Here is a 23,530-nt window from a genome sequence, read left to right on the forward strand (position 1 = left end):
CGGTAGTGCTCATGCAGCCTCAGCCAATTGCCATCAAAATTAATGGCAAAGTCTTGATAAAACGGGCCCAAGATTTTATCGAAACTTGTTTTTGAATGAGCACCCGGCCGCCCCCTCTGTCTGTTTGCCAGCTGAGCAGAACAAATTCAAGGAAAGGGGTCGTTCGGCCCACTGAGAAATATACTTTTGGGAGTTTATTTCGCATTCATCATATACGGATATGACAACGGAAATTATCAGCAACAGTCCACCACCTTAAAGGGGTACTCCGGGCTGAAAATAATTATATCTAAATAAAGTTAGTAAAATTCATTGGTCAAAAATTGAATTGACATCATTGCATATAATAAAGTACAAAAAGAAGAAATGGGGATATGACATCCGGCCGGTGTCATTGAATATTGCTCATTGAAATATTCATGACTACATGCATAACTATTTCACCGAAATAATGCAAACTCGCGTTTAAAATGTTGTAACTTCGCTATTCCTTGTTTGATTTTGATAAACCTTTCAGTGTTTTGTTTTACTGATTTTTTTGTGTCAGCTAAAACCATATTATTTTCAGACTGGAGTACCCATCCCCCCCCCCCCCAACATTATCTGAGTATTCCCTGGAAAATTTCCTGTTACAATTCTTCATATTTTTGACTGCACGATACCATATTAGTTTTCTGTCAACTTTTTCTCAATAATTTCAGTCCGACGTCCTGCTGCAGCAGTCGACAGTGCGACAACGGAAATAAATTGTGGTCCTGTTGTGGTTGTTATATTTCTGAAATACCGCCGTAAATCCTACAGAGTTTTGGTCCAGAGTTACATTTTGAAAATACACTGTAGATCATGTATCATAGGAAGTGGTGGATCCTGAAGTGATAACTTCGCAATCATCTACAGTCCGTCCGGGAGTCAGGCTCAGTGAATTGTGCGGCCCCACCACCGGGAAGAGCTAACGTTAGTACCCCGAAGTTTCGGGTGAGTCTCTTTCGTGATTCCGTTAGTTTGCGCGTGCACATCGACCACCTTAAAAAAAACTGAAACTTTCGCCCCCAAGATTTCTACTTTCCTTCTAAAACTAAAAGATCTAGCCCTAAATCATTTAAATGGGATACAACTTCATTTCCGACATTTCTACGATATTGATTTCATTTTAAATTGCTGGTTTATAAAAAATAGGTATGTGACAAAAAAAATGAAAATCATCACATATGAATAAATTTATTATCACTTGAAAGCTCTTAAAAAGACCTTTAAAATGATACCAAGAACTTTAATTTTCATCAAGAAATTAAAAAGTTATTCCAGTTTAAGTTGCGCATATTCATCCAAATTTGTGGTCATTGTCTTAATGTAAAGTCAATGGAGTACAGAACCCATTTTTGTGACCATTTTGAACCCAAGTCTTCAACAGGTTCTAACTTCTTTGTTTTTTAGTCTTATGAAGTAATTTAGGTATCAATGGAAAGGTGAGAGAATGCTCAATTGATGTATATCAATTCATCTTGTAATTTTTCTTATTATGTGTAAAATAATTTCTTCTAATTAATTTCTAATTAATTATGCAAATAACACAAAATCACAATTACTCGCCTCTTTTTTTGCCAAATGAAGGTGATTATGATAGATAATTCATATAATTTAGTTGGCATCAAGACAGCATCATGTAGATAATTTCCTAAATGAATTTTTCTAAAGTATTGTTATTGTAATTTCTAATGTATTTCTTTGTTTTTCTGATATAAATTACAAGCTCTTTTTCAACTTAGTATTGTAATTTTGTATATATGTGTATGTACGGGGGTCCTTTTTTACATATAAAACATTTTCTTTTGTACTTTGTATGACCAAATAAAAATATGTGTGCTTTTTTCTGATGATTTTGATTGTTTCACCAATTCCTTATGTATTCTATTGTTTCAACAATTTGTTATACATGTATAATATGTAGCTTTTGATTTGAGAGACAATGGACATGTGATTACATTTTTTTAGAAGGAATGAGCAGCTGAGTGTAAAATATGTATGTAGAATTGTATGCAATTTATTTCAAGTATCAAGAAGGACGAAAATTAAGTTTTAATATATTCTATCAGTTGTCAATGTCTTATATTTGTATACATACATTGTATTACTAAGGCCCTGTTTGAGCTCTCTTTTTAAAGAAAAATAAATAAATTCAAATTATTAGTCGAAGCCAAAAGAAAAGGAAAAGAGTGGTCTATTTCTTTCAAAACAAAACAAAAAACAACCAGGAAAAATATATAACAAAGCTCTAAACAACAACAAAACAGACATCAAAGCTCCAAACAAGCACTAAAAACAAGAGAAACAAAAGTGACACAAAAACTTGTACCAATCCCATCCCCATTTTCCAATTCAAAACACAACCCCCACCTGCGCCCCTAAAAAAAGAAAAGTGAATAAAAAAATAAATAGTAAAATTAATAATAAAGAAAACATAAATACATGACTTAGACCCATCTGGAAATGAAATATTCTTTCCTCTGAGTTTTCATGTATTTTCTTACAAGAGTGAAAAAAATTACAACAAAAAAAAAAAAAAACATCTAGTTCGTGCATTTTAATAAAAAAAATCAACATTTAAGATATTCTCCTTTCAAAAGCAAATCCAGTCTCCTAATAATGAAATATGACCCCCCAAAAATGAAAAAATAAACAATACAATAATTTAAAAGAGAAACTTTAAAAAATATATAAAAAAAGAAACTGAAAAATTAACAATTTTTGCATTTTAATTAAAAAGTCAACATTTATGATATTCCCCTTTCAAAAGAAAATTCAGTCTCAAAATAATGAAACATGATTGAAAAGTTTCAAAATATATTTTTTTCTACAAAAGAAACACTATAGATTTTGCATTTTAATTTAATAAGTCAACATTAATATTCCACTTCCAAAAGAATCCAGTTTCCAAATGATAAAACATGATTGAACAATCAAAGTAAAACATGTTGACTCTATAACCTTAGGAGGAAAGAATGTTTTTGTGACAAAATGTATATATTTAAATCAATATCAGAATAACAATCTACGGTATAATGACAGACATTTTCAGAAAAAGGCACAATATTATCAAGTAAACAATTTAGATCCAGTTTAATCCAGCATGAACGACTCACTATCGACCGCTCCCGTCACCAAGCCCTCCGCATCGGGTACCGGTAGCTCGACTGCCGAAAGACGGACGGGAGCCCACCGCATCGGGCAGCTCGACTGCCGAGAGACCGGCTGTGACAAGGGTAGCTCGCTTCTCTTATATCTGGACAGCTCAACGATAGAATCTTTTAATTTTAATTTTTTTGTTGATTTGAATATATTCTATAACAATTCAGATACATAATTGGATCGTAGTTCTACTTACCATTAAAAAATTTCGATCATTTGCGCATCCAAAAATTTGATGAACTTTCAAGCTCCGATATCCACACTTCACAGGCGAGTATCCACATTGAAACTTATATGTACAGAAAGAGCACATTTTCAACTGTCTGTATCAAGGCAGGAGATTGCATCAACTATGTGCGCATGCGCATGAAACCCCATTTTCGATGAGCCTCCCAGACAGAGGCGATGCCACTTGCAGCGAAACCCGCGCGAAAACCGTGCAGCCAAAACCAGCGCTCGCGATGCGCCCGTATTCGCACATACCTAATTGATGATATTGATATTGCCTAGTAGGACTAGGAGTAGGCCTACTATGTAGTAGTATTGGCAATGGTAGGCCCCCTAATAATAATTAATAAACAAGAATAAAGAATTCATTAAAAAAATGAGAAGAATATTATGAAAAGCCAGGGAAAACTTGTTTTCTTTTTGTTCTTTGAAAAATCTTGTTTCTTTCTAATCTTTGCCAACTTTACAGACGCATATCGTCGATATGGAGGAGTGAGCTGAGGGGTTTTGCCTCATTCATTTGTACTTAAACTTAAAGTTAAGCAGCCATTGGAAAATCACCTTCCCGCTAGCGGCCAATTGTACTATCATTTTTCAATATCAACCTAGACTAGGACACAGCTGGCAGCCGTCTGTTTCGAGGAGTTTTTTAACATTTTATTATTTTTTTATTTCTCCTCGTACACAGACGGCTCGCTATCGTGCACTGCAGCCACCATTAGGGGGTTAACAATGCAAAATCCCCCCGTCTGGGCTCATCGATTTTTGTCTTTATTCCATAAGAACTTGTCCAAAGTCCAAAATAAAGATTATTATTCCGTTTTGGCCTGAAATGCACCAAAAGGGAAAAAGTAAACTTAAAAGGGGAAAAAACAGTGACTTACTTCGGCTGTTGCGCAACTCTCACTTCCTGGTTTATCCGAACTTGATACATAAAACATATGGCCATTGAGTCCCTGTACACATCAAGATAGAATTTCGGTCTTTGTATTTGGTGAGTGGAGCCAACGGAGTTCAGCGGAACAACCAACATAACAGAGACGGAAGCTTTTGGTCTAATATCAACCTTATCATGATTAGGCTATGTTATTTCAAGATAGGTGTTTTGACAAAATAATTCTTGAAATTTGATTTCTTTGGAAAATGACCCAAAATATGAAATTATAGGAAGTGCAAGGAAAACTTGAAGAGGTGATGGTTATGCCACTAGTTGTGCAATGTCAATCAATGGACTGATCGTATTCCTATAGAGGGGGATCGTTTAATCGGTAACCTAGCTTAGCCGGGTAACAATAATAGCAGGGCCTGCTGGGAAAACAGTTTTCGGAACTGAAGTGGCTACCCTGGGTAAATATACCGTTATTATTATTGTCATCTGCCTATTCATTAATCAGATCTTGATCTATAGGAATACTTATGAATATTCATGATCTTGAGCTGTGATCCCTGCGCATGCGTAAATTATATTTGTGGGGAAATACTGGCTTTAAATTACCAATTTTGAGACTGATAGAAGCATGGACAAGGAGCTAGGAGTGAAACAGGGCAAAATGTAAGAAGATTTGTTTTAGAACATTTGTAAGGTCATGTTACATGAGTTTTATGATTTCATAACACAAAGTGACACCTTTGTGTCTCTCGGATTGTCAGAACGAGTTACCTGGCTTGATGGTTCAGGTAGGTGTAAGCGTAGTGTAGTGGTAGTGAAGTGTAGTGGAGCCTACACGAACCATCACTTGTGTACATAGAGATAAAAGAGAGGAGAGAGAGAGGGAAGAAAATGACCTTCACTGCTAGGACTACCTAAGTTGCATTTTCTCCGCCTTTTTCAAATTCACAGTACAATTCCTAGATCAGCAGAATGGATGGAAATATTGATACCCCAGTTCTCTCAAAGGCCACGTTCTACAGCAATCTGAATGGAACATCAAAAGGTGAAATATCTCTCATACTCTCAATCAACCCAGCTTCTGCCCTGCTCAGGGCTTCAATACAGCTCAGCTTGTGTTCACTAGGCATCACTGAAAGTCTGATGTAAGTAGATTGGTTTATAGTTAGGTCAATAAATAATTTGTTTCTGTCTTCATTTGATAAATGCTGTTATTTCCAATGGGATATTATTAGAATTGGTAATAGCTGTTTAAGTCTATAAGAAATTTGCCCCTTCCCCTTTGTCAGCTCAGCCTATCTTTGATCTCCTTTAATTTGTGAGGGTTTGAGCTGTTAGATTTAGGATTGTCAAATTAACCTCTTGGTCTAATGTATCTTTTTACCATTTCAGGGAATGGGAGGGAATTTGGTGTTTGATGCAAAGAGGGGTTCGATTCTAATACCTATTTATCTTATAATTTCTGATTCAAATGTTAATGATGAATCACTTTGGTCGAGATAAAAGTAAAAATTTCTCTTCATTCTTTCTTTACTTATCCTTGCAGACTGAAGATTCTCTTGGACTTTGCAGTGTTAACTCTACCCTTGCTACTTGCGGTTAGTCTCCTCAGCGATGACGCCCTTTATATTCTTCTCACCGAAGTCATCATCTCCTTTTCTTTGGTCTTCATGGCGATGCATTATCAAAGCCCCAAGCGTAAATCGCTGTCTCTGAGCCAGCTGGGACAGACACCAATGGAAGGAAGGCTCCCTTTCATCACAAACTTTAGAGTTTTGAATAATATTGGGGTTGCTGTGGGCATCTTGGCAGTGGACTTTGTCATGTTTCCTAGAAGGTTTGCCAAGACAGAGACATATGGCACTGGTATCATGGATGGAGGGGTTGGTGCGTATGTATTGATGAATGCTATTGTGTCACCTGAAGCAAGAGGACAGTATAGTAGGTTAGCTAATCTGTAATCTTTGGTGTATTGCTCAGTCTTGAAGATCATTTATGCAATTATCTATAGGGTTGAACTATGAGTCAAGGTTTAGAAACCAAATGTGGCAAGTTCCACTGATCCACTACTAGGGATGTATTTTCCAACGCTAATTCAATTTCAGAATGAAGGGAGAGTTTATTGTGCAGTATATTTTGACAATTTCACTTTCAAAAGTCACAAAACAACAATTAAAAGAAAGAGTTTTGCAACAAGATTTACTAGTAGTTTATTATTTTCCTTGATGAATCAATTATTAAGTAACAATTGTCTGCCCAGTAAAATCAAATGCTCAATGAATGACCAATGAGATTACAGGGATATTGATACCCATTCTATAAATGATTATTTTATTGTGGGGAAAGTCTTGAACAAATTATTTCATTTTGTTCCAACTTTAAGAAATGAGTCATCGCTATAATTTTTTTTCATAAATTGTTGCTTTTTTCTGAAGATGATTACAATTTAATTTATGATTTTGTTCTTGTTGCTAGGTCTGGATCAACTTCTGTGATGAAATCTCTTACATCATCTATACCACTCCTCGTCCTTGGCCTTGGTAGGCTGGTATCTGTTAAAGGGGTAGACTACCATGAACATATCTCTGAGTATGGCCTCTACTGGAATTTCTTCTTCACCCTAGCAGCTACAAAGGTAAATATATTAGCCCAAAATATGAAATATATTCTAACCCTTGGATGAAATTCTAAAAAGATATAATTACGTGGTATGGTGCTTATGTTTACTGGACCATTCTCTCATATTTTAATGGTAATAAAAAGACAACTAATTTGCTGTATCCTTTTGTCGTGATTTGAGTGTCAAATGTGAAAGTAGCATTGATGAAAGAGCACTACAGCTCGGATTTGACATTGATAAGTAGAATTGCGAATCATATTGAATGTGTATGTATTTATTTTCTCATAAACTCACATAAATAACATTTTCATATGATCAACTACAAGCAAAATGAAATTGCTTTCAGTATAACTCTGATGTAATTTTGAAATTTCTCAAATGAATTGAATATTATTTTTGCAAAGAAATAGATCTTTCGAAAGGAAATCTGCGAATCCAGTCAAATGTGAATTTTATTGTTCACAATTTTCTGCTTCAAATTTCAAGTAATAATTCATTTATATTGGTGCTTGCTATGGTAAATTACTTTATGTGTGTTAAACATACTGTAAAGATATCTTATATTACTCTTTGTTCAAACATTCTCAATAGTACCCAGGTATATTTTTTTACTATATTATTTAATGTATAATTCATATTTTGTGTTTCTTCTAGATTTTATGCACCCTAATACTCCTGTTTGCCCCAGTGCGGTGGAGTGCAGTCATCTCCGTTTCTTTGGCTGTTGGATATCAGTACCTGCTGACCCATCGAGGCCTGGAGGACCTGGTCCTACACGGTACAGACCTGAATGATTCCAGGAATGGGTTCTTCAATGCTAATAGAGAAGGTCTGGTTTCCTGTCTGGGGTACGTAGCGATCTACTTCGCAGGTGTCCGGCTTGGTCAGTACCTGTTAAAGCCCAGGTAAGGAATCTGCAATTTTTTCTTGATGCATTGACCATGGCCTGGTTGAATAATATACAAATATTCAATATTCATGAGTGCGATCGTTGCGATTATTACATAATCGTGCAAGTTGAAAGAAAATATTCAACAATGCGAGGCGCAGTTGAATAGACTGCTTTCAACTTGCAATGAATGTAATATTTGAATGGTCACACGAATGAAAAAACATTGAATATTTGTTTTTATACAACAGTCAATTTGTAGACCTAGTTCAACGTAGACCAAATAACCAAAATAGATTGAAAGTTAGGCCAATGGAAGAATGAGGAATAGGACCTGGGCCCCGTTGTACAAAGAGTTACAATTGATCCAATCAATCGTAACTCTATGGAAATCCATCAGTGTCATAATTTTTTCTACAGGAAATGTGCAAAATGTCCTTTGTAATCAAAGGAGAACACCCCAAATTGTCAAGAAATCAATGAATTTATGGATATGCATTCATATCTAGAAATTTTTTTGAACAAACATGCATTTCATATGTTGACGTTGCTGGCTTTCCATAGTTGCGATTGATCGGATCAATCGTAACTCTTTGTACAACGGGGCCCAGATCTGCTTGGGCCTTTAGCCTTTTATTTTGCTAAACTTTATACCTGCGTGGTATATGCAGAGCAATGATGCAGCTACATGTATGTACATTCAGGTTGTGGCAGACCATGGTACGCACGTTAATTGAGTTTGCGAACCATTGTACTGCAGCCTCCCTTGCTTGAGCATGCAATAGGCATCTATTGCACTGCTGGAGCATGCAATAGGCAATTGGCATGCTATAGCTGATTCCTCTGAATGTCATGTAACCTGCATTCATCCAATCAGATGTCAAGGATCTATGTATGTGTTGTTTACCTGTTGCTATTTAACTTTGCCATCCAATGGTAATTTCCATGGAATCCTGAATGTTGATTGGCTGTTGAGCATTGTCACCATCAACGTAGGGAATACATGAGGGCGATTAACGATAGAGGGTGATAGGCAATTTCGTTGTCATGACAGCTCAAATCACCCCTAATATTTCTAAAAATTGCATGCTTTGGGGGACCATCTTTTCTAGAGAGGGTCATAAACAATCATCTAGAATATTTAGAAAATAATTATTTGAAATATGGCAGAATAATGATATTTGCATTTACTGCATAGTTGCTAGTTGCCCCCAGAAGGTAGCCCTTAAAATGAAGGAAATATGCCCCTAAAATTAAGCATTCGCCCCAATGTGGACCAAAAAAATTCCCCCTGAAAAAAAATATATATATCCTACCCTGGTTGCTATTGATGTTAAAGTAAACATAATAGGAACTTTTATCAAACAGGGCCCTAGGATTTTATTCATTGTTCTGTTTTTATTCAACTTTCCTTAAAATTTTTTTTATATGAACAATTATTAAAACAGTAATATATTTTACAAACAGTGTAAGTACACCCAATTGATGAAGATGTAGTTCCAAAATAATTATCTGCTTCTTCTCATAATGTTGATTCTCATTTGAAATTTTAACTATTGTTATCTCTCTTGTTAAGGTTAATACATTCACCATGTTATTTATTGTTTTTGTTTGTTGGTTCATTGTAGGAAAACTGTCAGTGAGTGGCTGAAAGTGTTGGTATACCTTTTGATAGCTGATGTAGTGTTGTGGATTACCCTGGCTCAAGTAGAAGCACACGTAGGACTAACCAGTCGAAGGCTTGCTAACCTCCCTTACATCATCTGGAATGTAAGTTGTTTGTTTTTAATATATCTACACTTAAATGGAGGCAGGGCTACTGATTTTGCAAGTGATACAGAAAAAAATGCGAAAAAAGGTTACAAAAATAAGAAAAAGTATTGAGAAGAGTTGACTTTGTTGTGAACCATGCATTATTCTATTTGAAAATAAAGCAAACTCTATTTTAGAATCATCTTGCCCCCTTTTATAAACATTACCCCAGGGACTCCCTGCACTAAAATCTGTTTAAGTAAAACTTATGTTAGTTGCAAATTCAGACACTCAAATATAAACTTTTTAAGTACTGTTATTCAGTTTTAAACCCATTGATTACCAAATTCTGCAATTCTCATTTAGGCTTTTTACAGAGACTACCAGTTGCAGTATAATAATGCTCGTGATCCCCTAGCAGAAAGAGTAGAATTTGATTGTAAACTTTTTCTGTAATGGACAGTTGGTCTCTCAATGTAGTTGAGAGGTTTACAAGAGCAAGGAAGTGATTGGAGTATCCTTTAGTTTAATAGTATATAAATAATGAATGTTCATGAGTGCAATGGACAGAATATTTCATGAGGTGAAAAATGGTGATCCATTCAATGAGGTGTATTCGAGTTGAATGGATCATTTCATCTTTGACCCAAAAAAGTATGCTGTCCTTTGCACAAATGAAAAAAAAAATCATTATTTGTTTTATATGACACTTTAAAATAGATCCTTGTCGTTCGACATTTATGACTTTGATCCAAAAGTGTATGCAGTGCTTGCAGCTGAGCGAGTGTGGTATTACTTTTGTTGCATACATACATATAACAGTAATACTAACTACAGATGTGTTGTGCCAGTGGTTCAGAGAGCGTGCAATGGACAAAAATCGTATGGTTCAAAATTGAACAATAAAGGGATCCGAAATTGCACGAATGATGACGTCATTGTAAAGGGGCTGAATGATTGATTGATATCAAACAACCAATTACATGATAAGGATCGATGTAGGTGTCATATATAATATTTGTGGGGTTTTTTAATTTTATTTTCACTATCCAGGTTGCATACTGTATACATGTGCTATGCAGTTTTCTCCTCATTGACATTGCCATGATCATCATTAAACATCACTATTTAGCAAAAGGTAAGTGATTAAATATTAAAATAATGATAATAATAAATGATTTGTATAGCGCATGTGTCCACCTTGTTTGGTGCTTAAGGTGCTCATGTATTACCCCTGCTAAGCTAGTTTACCGATTCCGGTGCTAACAGCTTTTTTGAGGAATGTATGGGTGAGCTCAAATTAAAGGCTGAATTGTATTTTTTCAAGTCAATTTTTTTCTTGTTAATGTTCAATTTTTTAAATAGTGTATCGTACCACATATCCTGACACTTATTGCACGGGTTACTGAACAGATTTTGATGTGGATTTTTGCTCAAACACTGGAGGTTATTTTGATATGGGTGAGTAAGTACAACTGTACAAGTCAGAAATAATGACAAGAAAATACTAAAAGTCACTCATGATATGGTATCAAAGAAGTGTCATATGAACATTGATGACAAACTTGCTTTTAACCTTTGCTCACTCTTGAGTTGCCTTGAGTTGACCTGACCTTATTTTACACAAATAGGGAACGTTTGGGATATTCACAGGACAGAAGATTTTGTTATAGTTTTGTAATAGATTTTAGCTCAAGTGAAGAATAATGGTTGCAAGATTTTCATGTGGCGACTCAACATTTGCTCCAGTCTTATTATCTCAGAGGTCATAGGGTTAGAATTAGGATTGTAAGAGAGTTTCTGGCTCAGAATAACGTTGAGATACGGGTTAGGGTCTATCAAGGTTTGAAGGTTAGGTTCTATATTGGGCTTAACGTGCAGATTTTACATTGGAGCAATTGTCGTCGGAGCAAATGTCATGGAGTCATTCATGTACCTCCGCGGATTTGTTTTGAAAAATGAAGGACAGTGTTTGTTAGTTATTCTTAATGATAATGATTATATGGCATTGATATTAAATATAATAATGATACTGGTGATAGTGATAATGACAAGAATATTGATAATGAGGATATGACATTGTAAATAATAACAATGACGATGATGATGATAAAGATGAAGATGATATGAAAACAAAGATGAATGTACCTATATATCTTGTAAAAAATTATAAATATCTCCCCGTATAATTTTAACTCTGTCTGTTTCTTCTATTTTGTTTTCAATGCCCACAGATAAACCAGAGCAGCTTTCTCTACTGGTGTCAGCCATCAGTCGAAATCAACTCCTGTATTTCTTACTAGCCAATGTCCTGACTGGTCTTGTAAATATATCGATAGACACAATACATCAGCCTGACGTTGCATCTTTTGGTATCGTCGCTTTGTATTTATTTGTACTTAACTGTGTTCTAGTGTTCTTCCATCAAAAGAATATCAGCACCAAATTCTGGTAGATGTTCAGTGATCATAAAAAGGTCTATATTCATTTTGTCTCCGAGCAGTTGGTCTGCCACTCAGATAGTCTAATACTGCATGGGCTAAATCCATTTGACCTAATTGCCATTTGGTCTACACTACACTTGGTCTAATTCTCATTTAGTCTAATGCCCAGATGGACCAATTCTCACTTCATCTGCTAATAATTTTTTTTTCAAATAAAATTTGATGAAAATTAGTTAATTCAACCATATAGCCTAACTGGAACTTAGGCTAAATGAAAATTAGACCAAATGGATCGTGGATGAATTGGTTGTAGAAGTAGAATTAGATCATGTGAGATGAGACCAGATGTAAAGTAGACCAAGTGGGTGATGACCAAGTGGCAATTCCATAGAAATGGGCGAGGAGGAAATTTTATAAAAGCATTTTCACTTGGTCTAATATCATTCGGTCTAAAGGCCACCACAACCTTACAACTGGTCAATGGTCCGATTTTTGGAACAAATTGCATTTTTCTTATTTTCTGAAAATGTGAATGAAAAGAATCTTTATTTTGTGGGTTGAATTTAAATTAACTGTTGGAATACTAATATAACAAATTTGGATGATTGCAAGCCTTCATTTTTTAGTAAAGGCCAAATTAGTTTCAAATCATAGCCAATCATACGATTGCTATGATGTCATTACGAATACATATTGAATTCGCTTTTATTCTAATAACAGTCAGTCCGCAAGCCCCTGTGTTAATGAGCAAATGAGCAAGATTTATCCAAGTCCTCTCGTGGCTGAATTCATGTCCCTGCAAAATCTCGTGAATTGTGAGACTTTCTTTCTCAAAGAATTTAACCACTTTCTCCTTGAGTAATATTGTTTATTTTTGTACCATGGGCAAGAGTAAATGTTACCCTTTTATATTGGTCATTTCTTTTGAATGAAATATTTTGATAAATAAGTGAATTTTTTACCTGAAAAGATGCATCAAACAGAATTTTCTTCCTCTGTTTTCACTTGCAAATTGTGCAACATTTTGTGTTTTAGGCACCAACATTATTTATATCATCAGAAAGCTCAAACTCTATACTTTCTTACAATGTCACTCTTGATATGTGGCATCTTTTAGATGGGTCAGCAGCCAGTTATTTCCATCAAGATGCAAGACGAGATTTCTGAAATTTCTGAGTAACATAAAATCCAGAGTTCTGATTGGCTGAATACTGTTTTCAAAACAAACAGGCGCGGGTAATTTGAAGAGATTACCACATGGTGAGTGTGACCTTGCAGAGGCCCAGTGTGGAGAACATTGGAATTTGCGTGGGTGTGTGGTCTATGACCAATCAGAGCGCAGTATTCTTGTTTTTGAGCTGCAAAATGTACTTGGTCTATGAAAAGCTGGCTGCTGACCCATCTAAAATACATCTTCTTATAAAAATTATATCATATTAAAGCTTAGATCTTCAGCTTTATCATGATTTAAAAGTCATTTGTGCCCAAACAGAAATTAAGTGTGAAAACAACAACTTTTGTTAATACCTGCTAACAACCTGAAAAATGTGGAAACTCACAGTTTAGCCCGAATATTCCGACCATTCAAAAAGTTGTGTGTAAATTTATAGAATGCTTTATGAAACGGCCATTAGGTTTGGTGCAATAAGGTAATAAGTATGTCTTTCATTTTAGAGATAGGCCTATAATAAAGTGCATTGAATATTGTAACTTTAAAATGTGATGCTGGTGAATTCATCAAGTTGCCACTTCTTATAATGCTGCTTTACACATATACATGTCAATCATCAGTAGACTGTATTGTCTACGAAGAATACCATTTTCTTTTGTTACCAGTGCCATTTGCCAAATTCAAAACATTCCACTTGGAATATCATGATTTACTACTTTTGCAATTAAATTGGAAAATTTATCTTTAGACTCCGCTCAATATCTTGTGGAATGTTGGGAACAGAGAGAGAAAGGGGGGTGGGGTAGAGATAAAGGGAGAGAGAGAGAGGGGGAGGGGGTAGAGAAAGAGAGAGGGAGATACATATTCATCAAATGAAAATGTACTAAATTGTCATAACAGTAGTATCCATAAATGTTATAAACCCTTTAAAACTTATTTCATTTCTTCCTCTTTAACCCTAAGAAGACTTGGGGGGGCTGATTCATCCCCCCCTCGACATTTTTCGCCATAAATACAACGTGCAAAATTTGTTGACCACGTCTCTCACTGACTTTTTAACTTTCAAGTCTCATGCAACTTTTGAGACCAAAATTGCGACCCCGGGTATGTGGATCTGAAATTACACAACATAAAAAACAAAAAGTCGAAAAACAAAGAAATACATAAGTAATTTAGAAAATAAGAAAATTAATGTGATGTTAAAAATTTTTTTAAAGTACATTTAATCAGATTCCTATGATAATAATAATATAGGTATATTTACCCAGGGAAGCCTCTTCAGTTCTGAAAACTTTTCTCCCATCGGGCCCCGCTATTTTTAAGTTAAACCTATAACGAATCTGTGAACCAAAAATTAGCAGTTTAGGGGCATTAGTTAGTTAATTAGAGCAAATTTTTATTTTACGCATAAATTAGCATAATCAATGAGATTTTTTGTATGCCATGGGTAACGCGTGTGCCAATTTTCGTCGACAGCCGAGATCATCTTATGGGGGGCTGAATCAGCCCCCCGTCTTCTTACGCATCAAAATAGCCTAGTCTATTTAGGGTTAATAATTTTTAGATTTTGTTTTGCTTGAAACAAGTCGGCAGCAAATCGAAAAGCAACAACAATGATGCAATACATATTTAGTAATACAAAGATGGAAAATGGCAGAAGAAAAAATGACATTTTTTAACCTCTGCCACCTTGCCCCTGTTATTTTTGCCTCTGCCATTTCACCTCTGTCATTTTTATCCTCTGCCATTTTTGCCTCTGCCGTTTTGACCTGTCCATTTTTTGCCTCTGCCATTTTTTGCCTCTGCCATTTTTACCTCTGTCATTACTGGCACCGGGAAGGAGGGCGTGCATTGACTATCAACATGAAACGATGACAGTAGTAACTTTAAATCATAATATAAAAAGAAAAGCAAAGTTCAGAGAAGAAATTTATGCGTAGATATGATGATAAATAGATATAGGACTGAGTGAAAAGGAAGTTTTCTTCAACCACCAAGCAGATGATTCTGCGGAACCCAAGGCATTGCTTTCACATTGGATGGTAGCTCCTTTTCTGGAAGTGCTTTCAACTGCCATATTACTTTTTGTAGTAATCATTGAAAAGCTTCTGCAAACGCGTCAACAAACGTTGGTGGGGTTGAAACCATGTAACATAGTACGTGCATGCCGAGCGTACAATGATTTGTTTCGTTTCCCGTACTATTCACTAATTAACTCCTGTTGACAAGGTTTGAATATACCGATGCCAAATCACATATAAAAGTACAAGCTGATTATCAAAGGAACTTTCCCTTTAAATGTTCAGGGGCGACAAAGTACATTTCAGTGTGGTAGAATATTAACAGTGGTGATGACTTCTATAGAATAAAAACTGAATGTGCCCTTTTTATATAAAATTAAAATTCTAATAATTTATTAATCTTTGATGGATTCAAAACAATATTTTTCTGCTATTTTTTAATAAACTTTTTGTAAAGGTGAATTTCCCCTTTCAGAAAATAAGAATGAGAAACAAAGAAAGAAATAAAGCAAGCTAGCAAAAAGGAGAAACAAAGAAGAAAGAGAGAATAAAAGAAAAGAAATAAAGAACTAGAGAAAACAGAAAGAATTAAAAAGGAAGATAAGAAAAAGAAAGGGAGAGAAAAATAGAAAGTCAGAATTTAAAAAAAGAGAGAAACGAAGGAAGGAAGAAAGAATGAAAGAAAGAAAGGAAGGAAGGAAGAAAGAATGAAAGGAAGGAAGGAAGAATGAAAGAAAGAAAGGAAGGAAGAATGAAAGAAAGGGAGAATTAAAGAGAAGAAAGAAAGTAAGAATGAAAAATGAAAGAAAGAAGAAAAAGAGAGAAAGAAAAGGTTCAACTTCGCAACTTTAACAACGTCACAATCATATACATTTTATTTATAGGAGCACCTTCAAAAGTCTTGAAGTACTGACAGTGCGAGACACAAAACTTTCTGTATGTGGTTGCTTGATTACCCACAAAACGTACAAAGCTGCACGGGTTTGTAAAACAAACTTCTACATTTAAAAAAATTGAGATTTGATTTCAATGATTGAAATACCTTTGTTCTCTCGTTTTAATGTTTTCATACTGCTTTGTGTAATCGTGTAAATACGTTGTAATTATTGTTTTGATTTCTGTAATTATGTTTCATTTGATCAATAAAAATTGAAGGAAAAAAAAACGTGATTTTGATTTCTTAAAATGCAAAGTAAAATCACAATTTATAAAGACATGAACAAAACAACAACGATGAAAAAGGTATGTAATCAATTATTTCCACTGATATACTATAGATATAGTTTTATGTATTTTTTTATCATACGTATCGATAGTATAGAGATCAGTGGTGATCTGACATCAAATATTGCGTGATATATAAGTAGATATATTCGAGAAACGAACTAAATGTTCAGCATTTTCTATCTTTTTTTTTCAATTTATACGAGCAGCTCCCCATGTAACTTTCATAAATTGCTGTTTTATCTGATTGAATGGAATTCATTTCAGAGGAGTGTGGTTGAAATGATAATACGTTGTAGTGAAAGACGAAAGAAGGGAAGGGGGAAAAATAGGTGTTTGATTTCCTCGTCTACATATCAGTGGCGTAACAAGCGGGGGGGGGGGGCAAGCTGCCCCCTGAAAGATTTCACCGGGAAAATGAAGAGCTCAATTGCAAAAGGGGTTAGGTCCATTTTTCATCAAATTTGATTTTTTGGTCTCAATGTATAGATTTTTAGTAGCTCTATAAGCTGATACCAAAGAAAAGTTGAAATTCCTATTTAAAAGTGATCAAACATGGCAAAGAAAAATCACTTTTTTTTCAAAAGGGGTTAGGTCCATTTCAGTTTAGTTGCAAAAGGGATTAGGTCCACACCGAATTTTATTGGAAAATAATATTTAAAAAAAATATGAATAAAGGTAGATTTCTTTTATACCCAATTTTATGTTGTCATGGTAGGGAATCTTGAAAATTTAGTTTCGCATAAGAATATGCAATAAAGGATAATTAAAAAAATGATTTTCTTGGAGTGGACCTAACCCCTTTTGCAAACAAACTCTTCTGAAGAGCTCATTTGTCAAAAGGGGTTAGGTCCATTGTTCATAAATTTTATTGTTTTCTGTCTCAAAACCTTTAAATTTTTAGTCGCTTTGATGAAAACAAAGAAAATTTGAAATTTACATGAAAACGTGAAAAAAGTGGCAAAGAAAAATCCCTTTTTTAATCAAAATAGATTGGATTCATTTTAGTTTACTTGCAAAAGGGCTTAGGTCCACAATGATAATTTTTAAAAGAATTTATAGAAAAAAAGTGAAGACAGGTAGATTTCTTTTATACCCAATTTTATGTTCATATGATAGGGTAGTACATCATGACAATTTAGTTTCTCATAAGAATATTGCAGTAAGTGAGAATACAAAACATGGTTTTTCTCAGAATGGTCCAAAGTGGACCAAAGCCCTTTTGCAACTAAACTCTTCAAATAAAAAACGGGAAAAGAGAAAAAGGAGAAAGAGAGAAAGGGAAAGAAAGAAAGGAAAAGAAGAAAGGGGAAAATTTTAAAAAAGGGAAAGAAAGAAAGAACATAAATATGGAAAAGGCAAGGAAAGCGGGAAATGGAAGGAAAGAACAACATGTGAGGAAGTACAAAATATATTGAAATACTAATAGCGGACTAATAGCATGATTAGCAAGAGAGGGATATAAAATCAAAAGATATGATTCAATGGCACGGGCAAGAATGGCGGGAAAATGGGAGAAAGAGGCAACAAGAAACGGGAAATGAAGGAAGAGCCAAAAGCTAAATTGGAAAATCAGAATATGAAGAAAAGGGACAAGAAAAAAGAGAAAAACTTAAAAACACGACCGGGCTGCCGAGGATTGAAAAATGTAAAGAACGGGGAGAAAGGTGGATGGTGTCTGTTATAAAAAAAAGCTTGCTAAATTTTATGCAATAATGGTCGCAATCAAGACCAAAATAAACATCCTTAGCCAAGGGTTAGCAAAGGGCTGGTTATATCTCCCTATAATATGTCCTAACCTACAAGTAAAGCTTTACGCTAGCTATAGATTTACCGTAAAAAGCCTCTTAATGTTTACTTTGGCTAAATATCCAAAGCTACTATCACATAATTAGAATTTAATTTCGAAATAATTTTATAAGGCCAAATTTTTCTGGCTCGCTTCGCTCGCTGACGATTTTTACAAAATCTTCTACATTTATTATGTTGTACTGCCTCAAAATATTTCGTTTATTATCTGCAACTGCATTGAAGTCATTATGTGGGTTTGTGTATGTTCCCGCGATTTGATTAAAAAAAAGTGGCCATCTGCAATGTTTAAAAATATCACGAGGTTCCGGGGGCTCTGCCCCAGACCAGTGGCGGCACCAAGAGGCACGGGGGGGGGGGGGGCATTTGCCCCCACTGAGTTGCCCCCCTCTGAAATTTGGTTAAAACATGTATAGTTAAAGGACAAGTCCACCCCAACAAAAATTGATTTGAATAAAAAGAGGAAAATCCAACAAGCACAACATTGAAAATTTCATCAAAATCGGATACAAAATAAGAAAGTTATAACATTTTTACATTTCGCTTAATTTCACAAAATAGTATATGCACATCTCGGTCGGTATGCAAATGAGGGAACCGATGACATCACTCACTCACTATCTTTTGTATTTCATTGTATGAAATATGAAATATTATAATTTTCTCCTCATTGTCCTGTGAAGCAAAGTTTTATTTCGCCCTGAACATGTGGAATTATATTGTTTAACATTATGGTTAAGTCAAGTTGGTCCTTATTATTAAATCTGTAAAAATGGAAATATTGTATTATTCGAACAATAAAAAACAAAAGAATTAGTTAGTGAGAGACATCATCGATTCTCTCATTTGCATGTGACTAAATTGTGAATATAACTATTTTGTGAAAAATAAGCGAAAATTTAAAATGTCATAACTGGTTTATTTTATATCCGATTTTGATGAAATTTTCAGCATTACGCTTGTCTGATTTCTCTTTATTGATTCAAATCAACTTTTTTCTGAGGTGGACTTGACCTTTAATGCCGTATCCTACTAAAGCTGCAAAGCGTATCACCAAAAAAAATAGTTCTTTAGATTTTGAAAATTTTCTCATTCATTCACTCTTAGCTCCTAACAATTTTTGTCACTAACATAAATCTTTCAGGTCATTACATACTATTCAAAACTTCGCTCGCGCTCGCAGTAACTGTTGACCATGAACAGGATGGGTATCTAATTTCCGACCCAAAACTGGACATTCTAATCCTTTTTGTAACAATGAACAGGATGGGTATGATAATTGATGCGAGCGCGAAGCGCAAGCTGAAAAATTGATATTCTGACCTAGAATTTGGACATTCTAAGCACTTTTGATAATCATGAACAAAATGGGTATCTAACAAATCATTTTATGCGAGCGCGAAGCGCGAGCTTATAATTTTTGATATTCCGACCCACAACTGGACATTCTATGCACTTTTTGTGACCATGAACAGGATGAGTATCTAATAAAAACAACTGATGCGAAGGCGAAGCGCGAGCTGAAAATTTTTGATATTCTGACCTAAAATTTGGATATTCGAGTAAGCATTTTGGTTATCATGAACATGCAGAATGAGTATCTAACAAAACATTTTGTGCGAACGCTAAGCGCGAGCTGAAATTTTGTGATATTTCAACCCAAAGTTGGAAATTTTAAGCACTAATTTTTGTCTAACCATGAACAGGATCATCACCTTTCTAAACAATTGATGCGAGCGCGAAGCGCGAGATGAAATTTTTAATATTCTGACCTATCTCCTTTTGGTAATATAATAAACAGGATGGGCATCTAACTGTGCATTTGATGCGAGCAAAAGTGAGTTTACCCCCCCTGTGAAACATGAATTTGGCGCCCCCGGTCAAACATCAAATTGGCGGCCCAAAGGTCAAATATGATTTTGGCACCCCTACCTAGGTTAAACATGAATTTTGCGCCACAGGACAGAAATAAAATTGGTGCCCTTATGTCGAACATAAATTCGGTGCCCGTAGGTCGAACATTAATTCAGCGCCCCCTAGGTTGAACATAAATTTGGCGCCCGTAAGTAAAACATCGATTCGGCGCCCCCTATGTCGGATATCAATGCGGCGCCCCTAGGTCGAACATCAATTCGACGCCCCCATAGGTTGAACATCATTTCGGCGCCCCCCGGATGTCAAAAATCAATTCGGCGCCCCCAAGGTTAAAGATCAATTTGGCGCCCCTATGTCGAATTTCAATTCGGCGCCCCCTATGTCAAACATCAATTCGGCGCCCCTTCCCTTTTTTTCTTTCATTCATTTCTTTCCCCCTTTTTTCTCTTTCTCTTCTTCTTTCCCTCATTTTTCTCCCCTTTTCTCTCCCTCTCTTTTCTTCCTCTTTTTGGCGCCCCCTTATTTGCCTACCCGGGGGCCCCGCGCCCCCTTCCCAGAATACGCGCATGAATAGGGAGGGACACCAGCCGCTTCGCCCCTGGATCTGCCTATTCCAAACTGACCCAAAATTTATTGGCACCAACTGGATCTTAACTCTAGGAAGGAGGGGCAATCTTATCTTCGGGCATCGATGATTTTAAACTTGATGGGTACTAAATTAACTCGAAAGTACAAGGGGCGCCAAATTCGAGTTTCCAGCCCAGGACCAAAATCCAATTGAAACCAGTTGGATTTCCAACTGGTTTCAATTGGTTTCAATTGGTTTCAACTGGTTTCAATTGGTTTTAACTGGAATTTAACAATTTCCAGTTGAAACCAATTGAAACCAGTTGGGCAACTGGAAATCCTAACTGGAACCAGTTGGGTAACTGGAAATGACTTCCAATTGGGAATGATTTCTAACTGGAACCAGTTGAGTAACTGGAAATCCCAACTGGAACCAGTTGGGCAACTGGAAATCCTAACTGGAACCAGTTGGGTAACTGGAAATGACTTCCAATTGGAAATGATTTCTTACTGGAACCAGTTGAGTAACTGGAAATCCCAACTGGAACCAGTTGGGCAACTGGAAATCCTAACTGGAACCAGTTGGGTAACTGGAAATGACTTCCAATTGGAAATGATTTCTAACTGGAACCAGTTGGGCAACTGGAAATCCTAACTGGAACCAGTTGGGTAACTGGAAATGACTTCCAACTGGAAATGATTTCTAACTGGAACCAGTTGAGTAACTGGAAATCCCAACTGGAACCAGTTGGGCAACTGGAAATCCTAACTGGAACCAGTTGGGTAACTGGAAATGACTTCCAATTGGAAATTATTTCTTACTGGAACCAGTTGAGTAACTGGAAATCCCAACTGGAACCAGTTGGGCAACTGGAAATCCTAACTGGAACCAGTTGGGTAACTGGAAATGACTTCCAATTGGAAATGATTTCTAACTGGAACCAGTTGGGCAACTGGAAATCCTAACTTGAACCATTCAGTTGTGTAACTGGAAATCCTAACTGGTACCAATTGGGTAACTGAGATGACTTCTAACTGGAAAGATGGGTAACTGGAAATGAATTCTAATTGGAACCAGTTGGGTAACTGGAAATTATTTCCAATTGGTTTCCAATTGGAAATTTTCCAGTTACCCAACTGGATCCAATTGAAACCAGTTAATTTGCATATTATTTGCCAGTGTGCACAGATTAATGTTTTATGAGATTAATCATCATTAACAATGTATCTATTTAATTCTTTACAATTTCAAGTACCACACTTTTTAAAGATTAGTATTTAGAATACTTAGCAGTGAAAACCATGTTCATAAATGTTATAGATTATAATTAAAACAGATTAAAGGATAATTAGTACACCACTAACTGTTACCAAATTACATCAAATAAAAGTACATATATTTGAAAATCTTCCATATAAATATATATACATGAAAGTCTGTATTTTATCAATGCCCTTTACATTGGTATTAATAGACATATAACACTGCTTCTGTGTTGGCATGATAAATAGTTACTGCAAATGCTAATTAATTTGTAACTAATTAAGTTCGTTCCAACTGGAAGTTCCAATTGGATCCAGTTGGAAACCAATTGGTTTCAACTGGTTCCAGTTGAAACCAGTTGCCTCCAATTGGTTTCAACTGGAACCAATTGAAACCAGTTGCCTCCAATTGGATTCAATTGGTTTTAATAGGGAAATTGGAACAACTGGAACCAATTGACAACAATTGCCAACTGGTTCCAGTTGCCCAATTGGTTTTAACTGGAACCAATTGGCAACTGGTTTTCAATTGGTTTTTAACTAGAACCAATTGGCAACTGGTTTTCAATTGGAACCAGTTGTTCCAATTTCCCTATTGAAACCAGTTGGCCAACTGGTTTCAATTGGTTTTGCCCTAATTGGTTTTAACTGGATTTTGGTCCTGGGAGTATTTTGTTTCGTACTATGCGCAAATGGCATTTTCACAATTACATCGCACTCGCATATGGCGTACAAATCCGCTTTATGATTTTCCTTATAGTGCTTAAAACATATTTTTTCTGGTTTTATAAAGAAATTCAGCTCGCACTGCAGACAATATTTAGTGATTTACAAGTCTGAAAAGGTTTCAGGTCACAAACATTTCAGCTCGCGCTTCGCGCTTACACGTCCAGCACTGCTTAAACGTTCCATGGCACTCCATATAGCATCCATTTCATTTTACATTCTTGATCTGATTACTTTATTCTTTGTTATTATCATTGCCGCTATACATTAATTTCTGCACATGTTTGAATTGTGATTTGTATTCAGTGTACTATATAGTACAGGACTGAAAATATTTCAAGAGATAGATAAATAAATTATAAAGCTGCGCTTATAATAACAATATCTGGCCAATAAGTTTCGCTTATACCTGGGCTAAGCTTTCATGATAGCCGCCAGCGATTATCATGACTTGTGATGCATTCCCGAAAACGGAAACATGCCACGTATTCTGGCGCTCAGTGCATGCCCTCGGATCAGCCCTGTAAAATGACTGAATATATCTGCCACATTATTAATAATAAAGGGCCTATAATATTTCCACCCCCCATGCACCCATTTGTTGGAAATTAAGAGCTTTTCACGGGCTTTAAAATTATCTATATTTATTGGTTGATTCGTGTTCGAGCCTTTGTAGGCCGACATATAAACTATTTCCCTGAAATATATGACTGAAACTGTACGTTGTGCATTTCCCTTTGTAATAAAAATCCTATGCAATTTGGGTGCATGCACTCAATAATTGGCCTACGTTATTCTCCACGCGTACAGTTCATTGCCTGCTGTCTATGACGCATGCGCACAACTAATCTTCTTCGATTTACTTT

General features: G+C 35.6%; 1 protein-coding gene across 2 annotated transcripts; it reads left to right on the top strand.

Annotated features, from left to right (window-relative positions):
- Window positions 1-660: 660 nt before the first annotated feature.
- On the top strand, window positions 661-13,920 carry LOC129271018 (phosphatidylinositol-glycan biosynthesis class W protein-like). 2 transcript variants are annotated; one of them, XR_010295187.1, is made up of 9 exons: window positions 661-975; window positions 5,267-5,448; window positions 5,850-6,248; window positions 6,779-6,938; window positions 7,578-7,828; window positions 9,441-9,582; window positions 10,618-10,702; window positions 11,799-12,823; window positions 13,501-13,920. XR_010295187.1 is itself a non-coding variant. In XM_054908367.2 (8 exons), exons 2-8 carry the CDS (start codon window positions 5,276-5,278, stop codon window positions 12,017-12,019), a joined length of 1,431 nt encoding a protein of 476 aa, XP_054764342.2. In that variant the 5' UTR covers window positions 705-975; window positions 5,255-5,275; the 3' UTR covers window positions 12,020-13,920. The 2 variants fall into 2 exon arrangements, 1 of the variants encoding a protein (XP_054764342.2); XM_054908367.2 differs by having other exon boundaries at window positions 705-975; window positions 5,255-5,448; window positions 11,799-13,920.
- The last annotated feature ends 9,610 nt before the right edge of the window (window positions 13,921-23,530 follow it).

The sequence above is a fragment of the Lytechinus pictus genome, chromosome 11, assembly GCF_037042905.1.
Source record: "Lytechinus pictus isolate F3 Inbred chromosome 11, Lp3.0, whole genome shotgun sequence".
Taxonomy (NCBI): Eukaryota; Metazoa; Echinodermata; class Echinoidea; order Temnopleuroida; family Toxopneustidae; genus Lytechinus; species Lytechinus pictus.